Source organism: Aptenodytes patagonicus, chromosome 2 (assembly GCF_965638725.1).
Source record: "Aptenodytes patagonicus chromosome 2, bAptPat1.pri.cur, whole genome shotgun sequence".
Lineage (NCBI taxonomy): Eukaryota > Metazoa > Chordata > Aves > Sphenisciformes > Spheniscidae > Aptenodytes > Aptenodytes patagonicus.
The window spans coordinates 79,197,077-79,209,738 of NC_134950.1; the positions used below are offsets into that span (position 1 = coordinate 79,197,077).

The window sequence follows — 12,662 nt, forward strand, 5'->3', positions numbered from 1 at the left end:
TTTAAAGGAAATCAGTTTTAAAGTAGCACACTAGGAACTTGTTGATTATTCTTTCAAGCACATCCCCTTCTGGCACATAGCTTAACTTTTTCATATAACTGGGCTATTTTTATCTTTATTCTAGGTCAGAAATACCTCACAAGTGTACCCTGAAGAGAAAAATAAAATTTTAAAAGAAAAAAATGCATTATGGAATGCAGATAAATCAGAATTACATGCACAGTACTGGGGAAGGTTAAAAGGACCACAATAGGCTTCATCACATTAACCGTGTAGTTAGGCAGAGTAATGGGTAGAGTAGGAAGAGTGGCAACTCTGAAATTTATCAGTGTCCCTGAGACATGTTAAACTTACTGACTGACAGTTATTGTGTCTTTAATACATGTTAAGACACACTGAATACATAGACCTTCTTCTTAAAAAACACTATAATATCTGTTATGTCAGCCAAAGATGAAGAGTACAGGAGGGATTATACTGAGATGATTAAGCTGCATCTGCAGTCAACAAAAAACTTTTTAGAAGACAGTCCAGCTTTTCAGTCAATGCTTGTTTCTTCTGGAATACCCAAACTTTAACTCAACATTTTGGTTAAAGCAATACCAGCATAACTCTTAGCACCTGGGATTTAGTAGTACACTGTGGGCAGGACCAAAGCCTATAGCACACCATGGAAAACATGTCATGACTTCAGCAGACATACAAGTAGGTACTGTATGGTTCATTTGCTGCTTGACTAAGATCTCTGTAGATGGCTATTCTTATGCTAGGGTCACAGCAATGGGATTACAAGAAGAATTCAACAGTTGTAAAGGCAATTAAAAAAAAACAGGGATGAGATTTAGTAGTGTAAAGCCTTTGCACTAAGACTGATAAGAATTTCTGCCTTTAACTTGAAGGAATCAATCAGTAGTATAGCAGAAGGAAGGAGGAGGAAGACGAGAGTGTTATAGAGAAGGAGAAAAGTATGAATTTTGGATGTTTCATCTGAGTTATTTACAAGATCCTGGCATCATGACCTCTAGAATATTACATACTAGTCTGGCCACTCATGCTCAGGAAAGATGAGCTCAAATTGGAGTTATAGGGAAAAATGATAAATAGAATTATCCAGGGAATGGGAAGGCCTTTTTACAAGAGAGGACTTGGCTTGTTTGGGCATGCAAAAGATGTTTGATGAGGGAGAATTATGAAGTATGGCCCCAAATAAACTTAGTCTGGAATTTCAAAGACTACATCCAGCTATGGAGATACCGAAACAGTTTTCCAAAAAAGGAGTTGCTGGAGGCATGAGATCTTGAAAACAGTTTCAAGATAAAATACAGTAAGGGGTTTTTTTAAGTGTTTATCTGAGACTATTCCTGGAATGGAACATGTCCTGATCTTGCAGAAGGTCCTTTCTACTTTCCTTCCCTGTGATTCTCTCATGGACCAGTTATACTTCATTATCTAAACATCTGTTTCATAAGATATGCATTCCCCCTTGAAAGATAGCAACAATTAATTGCTTGAAATAAGGAAGAAACTTCTTCTCAGAATGCTTATCCTGTAACTATTCATCTCCAGCATTTCTCACATCACCTGGGACTGCATGTAAGAAGAGTTAAAGGAACAGAATAGACAGACCATTAGTTTGATTGAGCCCAGGGCTCAACAGCCTTATTTCTATAGAGAAATCAATCCTGTTTAATGAGCTATTTTAACTTTTTTAAACTGTTTTTTCATGTGAAACTAAGCAAGAGGATGATATGGGAGGACTTTCCTCTCTCACAGTACTGTTTGGAGACAAATCTCCAACCAGCCCAGTACTCCACATTGGACAGAGTTCTCATTGGAAATATAAATTCCTGGAGCTATGTAAAATTACAGAATTACAGAAAATGGGTAGAACTGTAATAAAAGACAGCCACTTCTTACCTTCTTGATGATATTCTGCACAGCTAAGCACTGAAATTCTGACCTGACTATGTTGCTATTCCCTCATTTTCTGGAAGATAACATACAATTTCTAACAGCAAATGATTGTTATACAGGCTGAGTATTTTCTGAAACATTTCCAGTCCTTTTTTTTTTTTCTTTTTTTTTGTTTTTTTAAATGCATGAGCAAATCTCCCTCCACCTTCCATATGGAACTTTCAAACTCGTGTTTCAGCCTGTTTTCTCACTATCTTTTGTTGAATCATAATCATTTCCAAAGAGAGAAAATCATGCATCCAGCAGCAGGTGCAAACCAAGTCTAAAGATTTCTGTTTTGTTTCTTACAAGCTATAATTCCATAGTAGCATTTCCAATCACATACCCAAAGAGTATCAGCAGGAGAACAGTGGCTGCCAAGTTCTTTCGGAAAGTGAAGGCTGATAGCTGGAAGGCACTAATAACACCAACACACAGGGTGACTGGAACCATGTAAACCAGCTAGAAACAGAAGAAAAAAGGCATTTAGCAGGTGAGCATCTTTTACTGGTCTTACTAATTAGCATAGAAAGGCTCTACAAATTAATTTTTCCATATTTGCAACATAATTACACTATAAATTCAGAAGAATTAGGCAGAAGAGCTCTGAGATTTCATAGTCCACACTTGCTGTGAAACTGCCCCTCTTACACATATACAGATGAAACAGCCTGACAAAATAAAATCTGACTACAGAATATTCCCCTTAATTCCATTTCTATTGACCTTTCCAATACATCCATTTAACAAGATAGCTCTTCCAGATAATGAGTCCGTATGGGACTATTGCTCCAAAACATCAAATTATACTGTGAATACAGAGTCTTGGATTCAGAAATAGCAGTTTCACTGATTGGTGTTTCAGTCATAGGAGAATAGTAAGGATACAATTTTAGAAGAGACTTTAATGAAGGACCATGTGTGCTGATGAAGCAAATGACAACTTTTAATGGGAACAGACATAATATTTAGAAGAGTTACAGCCATTAGGCAACAGGGAAAGCAGTTTCTCTGTTTAGTCTCTTCACATAATGGTAACCAAATACTTAAGGGGGGAGGATGTGATTGGTACAGGGGATTCATATCCAAGTATTCAAGAGAGACAGATTCTGCTTGTAACTAGCAATGGCAAGATGTGAAAATCTGTGCTCAGTTCCATTCTCAGTGTCTGCCTGCTCTGTGCATTAAAGCTGAGCTCGTTAGGGCAGTGACTGCCTCCATTTCTGCTTATATAATATTTAACCTTATCCTAACATAACTGAGATTCTGAGATGCAACTGCAATAGAGGCAACAAATCAAGGTCTAGCTAAATATTCGGTGTAGAACAACCACCTTACTGTTCAAATTGGACTTTCATACTGAAGTACAATGCAAACCTGTTCAAAATTAAACCAGAGGGCATCACTTCTTTGCCAATGGGAAGACAGACATTTTTTTAAGAGAAGGGCGATGGAGTGAAATGTAGACAAATGTAATGTTCTTATCTTGTTCACAGTGTACCTTAGTCAGTGCCATATACAAATATCATACCATACCACTCCACAGATTTAGGTTTCGGTTATCCTGGAGCTGTTTAAAAAATATGGTAGAGAAGTCACAAAACATCTGAGTCCCAGTATGTTTCAACAGACTTGGGACTTTTTTATAGAAATAAATAAATAACTTTAAACATTAAATTCTATTAGAAATCTTACCTGAAAGCATGGTGTGTTATAAAAGTTGGACATGCACAAATAAAATAACTTTAATTTTGCCCTTCTAGTGACACAAGCTTAATCTGAACAAAACGTCTCTCTTTCTTTGTCATGAAATTTTCTTAGCACTTACATATTTTCGATTTGTTGAACATAGTAAAGAATACCATTCACATGTATAAATACAGTAAGAACAGCCTGATTCTCATGACAGCAATTTAATAAATCAAATACTTCTGCAGGTCTAGTAAAGATTATGCTACCAATAATACAGGACACAGCCTGTAATACTTCAAATATGTAGAGGGATTTCAAATTTGACAGTTCATATATTCATGTATTCAGTGTCCTTAAATGATCTGCAGCACAATTAGCATTTAAAGCAGTGTCTGTTCTTTCCCAGATCATGATTGATCATGCAGTACTGTGCTGAATTTGTGAGAACATTTTGAAAGGAAGGGATTGGCAGAAAATAATGTGTTGACTTTGCTGCACAAGGAGAAACTGAATGATGAAGGACTGAGTTTTTAACCAAGCCCTCTTATCTGACACAACAGAAAAAGGAATACAAAGATTGACTGGCCAAGTAAATAACGTTTGGAGAAATGGGCTCTTACTTCAAGCTTGCTCAAGTGTGAAAATCCTGATTTCAAGCATGGACGGGTGAAGCTCTAATGTTTCAGATTTAGAATAGTCTGAATGAGAACAGAGAGTGTTCCAAAAATCTCTGTTCCTGACCAGGCTAGTTCATGTTCCTGTTGCCTATGCTAGATCCCAGCTCTTCCTTCCATGACCCAGTGTGTTAAGCAAGGTGCAGAAAGTTTATGTGGGGCTTAATTTACACTATGTCAATTCATGTGGGGCCAGGAATCTTTTACTTTTGAATAATCCACGTGACTCCAAGTGTTCACTATTGCCTCCGAAATCAATCTCCCAATTCAAAACACCTTCTTTGAGAAGTGAACTATCAACGCACAGCACCCTACTTCTTTAAAAACAGTAATTCAATCCCTTTCCCAGAAGTAGATGACCTAATCTCAAATTCCTGCCAAACACTCAACTAATACTGTAGCAAGCCTCATCACAAGTGAATTATGAAAAAGCCTTTCAGTAAGGGACATATATGTATGCCTTATATATTTACACACACACACGCACACAGAGATGTATATACCCACATATATAACAGACCAATTTTTAATTTTAGTTTTTAAAGAGTCACCTTTGAAAAAGATATTTGAAGATAGTTTGTGGAATTCATGCTTAAATGAAATCCAAACGAGATACATTACACAGCTGATGAAAAATCAGCAACTGGGGACTAGCAGTGACTTCAGAAAGTTAATTCTATTTCATCGTCTTTGCTTATTGGCCTAAACAGAAATCAACTTCTCACTCTTGAAGAAGGTAAGCAAAAATTCTGTCCTGGTTTCGGCAGGGATAGAGTTAATTTCCTTCCTAGTAGCTGGTACAGTGCTGGGTTTTGGATTTAGGGTGAGAACAATGTTGATAACACACTGATGTTTTAGTTGTTGCTAAGCAGTGCTTACACTAGTCAAGGACTTTTCAGCTTCCCATGCTCTACTGACTGAGAAGGCTGGAGGTGCACAAGAAGCCGGGAGGGGGCACAGCCAGGACAGCTGACCCCAACTGGCCAAAGGGATATTCCATACCATGTGACGTCATGCTCCGTATATAAAGCTGGGGGAAGAAGAAGGAAGAGGGGGACGTTTGGAGTGATGGCGTTTGTCTTCCCAAGTAACCGTTACGCGTGATGGAGCCCTGCTTTCCTGGAGATGGCTGAACACCTGCCTGCCAATGGGAAGTAGTGAATGAATTCCTTGTTTTGCTTTGCTTGTGTGCGTGCCTTTTGCTTTAGCTATTAAACTGTCTTTATCTCAACCCACGAGTTTTCTCACTTTTACCCTTCCGATTCTCTCCCCATCCCACTGGGGGGGAGTGAGCGAGCGGCTGCGTGGTGCTTAGTTACCGGCTGAGGTTAAACCACAACAAATTCCTATTTCATTTAACTATGTTGGCCTAAATCCGACATGCCAAAGTCAGGTCTCAGTGGCATTCCTGTCTTTACATTTGATTAAAAGGGTAAGATTTAGGGAAAAATAATAACTTCTGTGATATTTTCAAAAGAAGAGAAGATATTCAGATTTGTTAATGAACTGCATGCAGACAATACTATTTGCAATACTAACAATAGTAGAAATTACTTTGTATGAGAAAAATAAATGTTCAGGACAGAGACTTCACCCATTTCTGATCTACGTCATTCTGTGCATGTGAATTCATAAATAATATTTTCTACTATCTTTCCAGAAATAAAAGGTACCAGTCATGAGTATCTCTCATATTACCTACCAACAGACAACATAATTATGCCTTTAAAGCAGTTGTCTATTATCTTCAGGCTTCTCCAATAATCTGAAGGTTTTTGTCAGTGGCAACTCAAAGCACAGAAACTCCTGCTATGAACTGCTGTGTGGAAGATTCTCTCTGTCTAGGTTGATTAGCCAGCTTCTTTTTATTTGTAAAATAGTGTAGGTACCTAAACCTGACATATGCTTTACCTTACAATTCAACTTTGGAAAATGAAGAACACAATCCCTGCCTTAAATAATTTTATCTGACAGTATTAAAGTAAGAATGGTGTCCCAATGCTTGTTAACATGATAGCCAAGAGCTGTTGCTCTGCACAGTTCAAATCTTATTCACCTGTCTTGTGACCATATCTCCTTTTGCTCATTTATGACAAACTAGTTAAAAATTTACACCTGAACACATGCTGCCCCACATGATACATACCATATCATAGCAGAAGTTAGCAAGCCAGTAAGTTTTGTAACCCAGGCCTGTGATGTGCTGCAAGCGTTTTGTGCCAGATACTCTGTCTTTCACTACAGCACTTCCAATGGATGCAGTAAGGATAGAGAAACCCAGCATGATACACAGTGCTACTCCACACTGACGAACATTCTCCATTCTAGGGTACAAAACAAAATGGCATAATGAAAACACAATGGGGGAAAAAACCTCACCAAACCCAAACATTTTCAAGGTCAACTTCTTACCAAAACAACACTAAACATTAGGACCTCAATCCTGTTTGTAAACACCATGTTTGTACACTGTCAACATCTAATTAGAGAACAAGAGCAAGATGACGTGTTAAGTTACAAAACTATACATGAGTTATAGAACACAGCGTGTGTTTAAAGTCTGAACAGTAAAGTGAAGCTTTTGCAAATATTTCCCCCTCCACAGAAGACTAACCTTCAGAAACTTGAACACTCTGTAACACGCAGTCAGTGTAAATTCAGTATTTTTCTCTACAAAATAATGCAACCATATATGATATAAACAGTAGACTTGACATATAAACATCAGACTACAGAAAATGCTTCACTCAGTGGAACTGAATTGCATCTATCAAGTCACAACATCTATTGCACGCAACATACGCACTTATTGAATTAAAGGTTTCAATTGTCTGCTCATTGCAGCTGTTACATATTTTAAGAGTTTGCTCACATTTTGTCCTCATCCAGCAAGGCTCCTCCATATGGTTGGCTGTAGAGTGTGATCCCTGTGAAAAGAAAGATAAATTATGAAATAGTAAATGCTACATCAGGACTTCAAGTTCTAGAGTACACTGTTGACCACTTATTACACAAGATAAATTAAAAGGCTAAATAATTAATAAGCAACAGAAAGAGGTCAACCACCAAGCTGCCAAATCAAATACTGTCTCCTGTTGAGTGATTTCCAGAGTCTGGATCCACCAAATTCTAATGAATAAACATAAATGATAGCAGCTTTTCTGCATTCTGAACTGCAGAAATCGGTTCAACAACATTGTATATTGCTGCAGGATCTACATCACAGAAGAGACCAAATAAAAAACCTAAAGTAGAATTTGTTCATATACCTAATCTTCTGGAGTAAGGTAGGTTGTTATTGAAATTAGTATTTTATCATTACTAAAAACATTTTTAGATTGCTGATGTTTTGCAGAGAAAAAATGCAAAAATTCACAAAAAAAAGGCACACCTCAGATTGAAACTGTAGAGCTTTAATTTAAAAAGATACCTAGTTTGGGAGACCAAGAAAAATCCTCAGTAGGCAATGCATTCTTAGGCTTATTTTGGTTTTTGGTACAACCAGCCTGTAACAATCTAGCAAACTGAACTTCGGAACTGGAACGTAGTTTATGGACAAAAACTGTGGCTTTTTGCTTTTTTTCTTTTCAAGCAAAAGAAGAAAAATGGGGGTGAGGGGGAGTGTACAAAACTTTGTCAGTGCAAAAGTTGCTGTCCAACTCATCTTGATGCTGTTCCTGACTTATTTCTGCATGTGTACCTGACAGGTGTGCCAGCTGTAACGTAATACCAACGGGAAATTCTTGCAGTGAGATCAAACCAGCACTATCTGATTAGAGTATCTAAAATAAGTCCATCCTAACAGCAATTATAATCTTCCCAGTATCTTTGGCAAAGAAATAAATTGTTGGTAGCCTTAGATGGACTCTGCAGGGTGCCACTTAATTGAACACACTTTGTCATATTTTGTTAGAGTCCAGCTGTATAAAGATAAAAATTGTCTTCATCCCAGTAACAGGTGCAATCTGACCAAGTATATCTATACATTTATTTTTGCCCCTTTAATTTTTCATTCCTCATCTTCAAGCCAAAGCAATCTAAACATCACTAAGTCACTGTGGGGCAAAAAGCCGAACAACAGAGGATGATGATTAACTCGCACACAAAACTAGTACAAGGTAAAGATTTTTCAAATACAGTTGAAAGCTGTACACTGAAGCCCAATGGTAGTTAACAAATCAAAAGAACATTCAGGCCAATAAGGTTTTGATTCATCACTAGTAGATACGTGTGCTATTTACAGAAGTCTTTCATGTCATTTGCCTACAGGGACTGTTTAAAGTTTTCCTTTGTTTTTCTTTCACACCGTTAATTTTTTAAACAATAGCTGCTACATAAATATATATATATTTATAGCGGCATATCAAAAAAAAACTATCCAAGTGTTAGCCGAAATTCCATTTATGTAAAGGAAAAGTAGCACGACAGAAAAAAGTTTCATTCCCAGAAATTTTTTCTAAGCTTTTCCAATGGTTGAATAAAGGTGTGCGTATTAGAAGAAAGAATATCTTTACTTCAGATATATATAGGATTCCTATTGAATTAGAAATTAGCAGCCAAAAATAGAATTAAACCAGATTTTTACCATACAGACAAACTGAAACCAATGTGAACTTATTTTCAGATCTGGTTAGAAAAAAAAGAAAAAAAAAATCTGATTTTCAGACAATCTAATTAAAATGGAGAAAAGCTTTTGGAAAATGGAATCCTGATAATTTCAGAAGCACTAAACCAAGAAGTTAACAACATGAAACGTGCCTCTTGTATTCACTAGTGCTCAGCTAAATTGGAAAAGAGCAGAAATAGGTCTTCCAGGCCTCCTCTTTTATGGCCATGAGCCAAGTTCTAGTTATGGAGGGTCTTCCCACAATTGTCAAGGTCTTGCCTTCATGATTAAGAATTTGAATGCTCTAACCAAGCTGTCCTCCCCCAAGCTTCAGATGACAGAAATCCTACAATAAAATTGCTCCAGCTCAAGGGGTAACATTTTTAGAGATTGCAAATCATAAAATACTGCCCATGATCAGAAAATGCCAAGACTTGGAGACCTATAGGTCCTACTGATTCACATCCCTTTTCCCAGAATTGTGAGACAGGTAAACCTGTCATGTGGACGGTGGTAGAGAATTATTGCCCATAAAGTGTCCAGAACTGGGGCAGTTTGCCAGGAATTCAGGAAGGTTCTCCACTATATTCCATGAATTAATCCAGGCTGATCTGAATCGTATCCCATTGCTCTACTGCTATCAATTAGCCGTTGTATTCAGTGAGAATAATATGCACAAGCAAAAACAGAGCTATGAATTCATGCTTGTCCAATTTCCTGTGCAAATGTATTCATGCTCATAAACATAGGTTTGCCCACTTGTACATTTTGAGAACCTAGTCAATGAATTTTATAGAAGATCATCTGCACTGCTGAAACCTTTCAAAAAGACCCACAGAGAATTAATGAAACATGCAAAACATAATAAAGACAAAAATGCCATAAATTTTTTTTACAAGGAATAACTTCTGCTCAGGAATATTTAATGTGTCTTTAAATAATCCTGCTCCTGAAATCACTGTGGCCTGTCCCTACCAAGTGCACAGATCCCAAGAAGAAACTAACAAAACTTTCAGATTACGGCATTGTTATTAAACAAAAGTCTACAGCAGTTGACCTGGGTTCCATACACAGAAATACACTGCTATAACTCTCTAGTACAGAATAAACAGAGACTATGAAAAAGAGATAATTGCTGGGGGAAATAAAGATACCATGACATTAAATAGCATAATGCTCCTTGCTATCTTGTATCATACAATACTGATCAAAAAGCAAATTGCAATGAATTAATTTCCTTCAATGGAAGAGTCCCAAAAAGTAATTGCTCTTCTTAAAAGTAGCAACCATTTTCTATAGTCAATTTCCATTCAAACCATGTAGATGAAACAAAGGATTGCGTTTTTGAAAATTTACACACACAACTGAGATTAAATTTCCCAGGGTTGCTGAATTACAATTAACCAAAGTATGACCATGTGTCCTGGTTTCAGCAGGGATAGAGTTAATTTTCTTCCTAGTAGCTGGCACAGTGCTGGGTTTTGGATTTAGGATGAGAACAAAGTTGATAACGCACCGATGTTTTAGTTGTTGCTAGGTAATGCTTACACTAGCCAAGGACTTTTTAGTTTTCCATGCTCTACCGACTGAGAAGGCTGGAGGTGCACAAGAAGCTGGGAGGGGGCACAGCCAAACTGGCCAAAGAAATATTCCATACCCTGTGACGCCATGCTCAGTACATAAACTGGGGAAAGCTGGCCGGGGGGGCCGCTGCTCGGGGACTGGCTGGGCATCGGTCGGCGGGTGGTGAGCAATTGCATTGTGCATCACTTGCTTTGTGTATTATTATTATTATCATATTATTATTATTATTATCATTTTATGTCAATTATTAAACTGTTTTTATCTCAACCCATGAGTTTTCTCACTTGTGCTCTTCCAATTCTCTCCCCCATCCCACCGGATGGGGGGAGTGAGCGAGCGGCTGTGTGGTGCTCAGTTGCCGACCGAGGTTAAACCACGACACCATGTTAAGTTAAGCTCAGTTCTATGTTAGAATTCAAAATTCTATCAATGTATTAAATATAATACTTGCCTTTCATTCATTATTTTAAATTTTTCAGTTAGTCTGGAACATGAGGGTCTTCTGCATTTGCTACATTTTTTAGTATAATGATTTATTCTCTTGCCGCCATTATCCAAAAATAGGTGATGAATTTATATAAAGCCAACAACCTAGCTTGTAATTCACAGAGGAAAAAAAAGTTCCCTTGAACCTAAGGAGGAGTAAATTATAAACTATCTTCCAATTGCAAAATAAGCCAACACATTTGATATGCGCTATTTGCTAGTATATGTATTTTTTTATAAAAAAAACTTCTGTGTACTTTTATAACCTATCCCTTCCTAAATTTCTCCTAACCACCTAGACCATCTTTCTTTACATAATCTCTGTCCCAATACAGCTGTTAGCATAATGCAAAATGTACTTATAGATGCTTTCTTGCCTTTATGTGCCTTCTTACCATGTAAAGCTGCCATTATATTCTCCTGATTTAACTGCAACCAGAATTTTCCCAATTGTCCTAAAACTTCCTGTGTCTATGTCCTTGGCACAGACTTGGTCACATTATTTTTACAGTGACTATTTAGGTTTCTTTACAGGCACAGTTGAAAAATTGTGATAGCCACCAGTTCCAATCTTTCCAAAGCCCTGCGTAAGCAATTCAAGAACAGGAAAAAATGTGACTATGGAGATCCTGATACTATATCAGGATTTTAATGTTGTATTCACAAAGTAAGTGAACACCATGATGCCAGGACTTTCTTAGACCTTTTAACCTTCTCCAATATAAAAATGAAGAGCTTGAGAAATGAGAGGCACTATTTCCCCGACTAGAGTGGGGTGAAGAGGAGGGCATCTCAAAGAAAGAAACATGACTCTCTACATGTTAATTGATATATATGTGCATGTATAGTTCTGAAAAGGAATGAAGCCAGATGTCAATCCGAACAGAGAGCACAAGCAACAAGTTATTTTGGTAATATGTTTTCTTAGCTGGTTTTCAGCTAAGAAATGTCTTTTTCTTTCTTTCCTCAGTTGTTTTGCCTACAGTTAACTACATTTTTTTAGTGTGTTCTTTTTTTCTTTCTTTTTCTTTTTTCTTTTTTTTTTTTAAAGTGAAAGGCTCAGTTGCTACCTCTCGTATTGCTCAGTGAAAGATTTATCTTTACACAACTGAGAAAGAAGGGCATTTATACCAGTCCTGCAAGCCACATTAGTAAGGAAAAAAAGAAGAGGGAAGTAGTCAGAGCTTCACAATTTAACTATAAATTTCATGAATAACCCAGTTGGGGGGAGGGGGAGAGACTACTTACATCGGAAATGCCACTAGGAGCTCCATGCTACGTGCTTAATAGTAGAAGAGGCAATAAACAATTAATTGTACCCTCTTCAGCTTCTCCATGATTTCCCCTTAGTATTCGCCCTTCCAGGCTGAAAAATCCTATTCTTTTTCTTACATTGTTCTTGATTAAACTAATTTTAGATTCCAATATGTTAAAAAGGTATCCCTAACCTGGTGAAATAAATTCTTTATAAAATGTTATAAGCATTATGACATTCTCTAGAATAAAATACTATCCTTTTCCATTCTGGATAGGACAGTTCACAGAAAAAAGGAAAACGCATCCATCTTACAGACATTTGAAATGAACAGCATCTTGGTTGTAGAAGGAACAATCCTGCCCTGTTGCCATTCAGGCACTGCACAACTCAAGACACCTTTTCCCATACC

General features: G+C 37.2%; 1 protein-coding gene across 1 annotated transcript in view; it reads right to left on the reverse strand.

Moving 5' to 3' along the window:
* ABCA13 (ATP binding cassette subfamily A member 13) overlaps positions 1-12,662 on the reverse strand; it is a 208,376-nt gene that overhangs the window by 48,445 nt on the left and 147,269 nt on the right. Inside the window, exons 43-45 of the mRNA XM_076330301.1 lie at positions 7,192-7,246; positions 6,466-6,643; positions 2,300-2,415 (exon numbers count right to left, since the gene is read on the reverse strand). Coding sequence (XP_076186416.1) covers positions 2,300-2,415; positions 6,466-6,643; positions 7,192-7,246 — 349 coding nt within the window. The remainder of the gene's footprint in view (positions 1-2,299; positions 2,416-6,465; positions 6,644-7,191; positions 7,247-12,662) is intronic.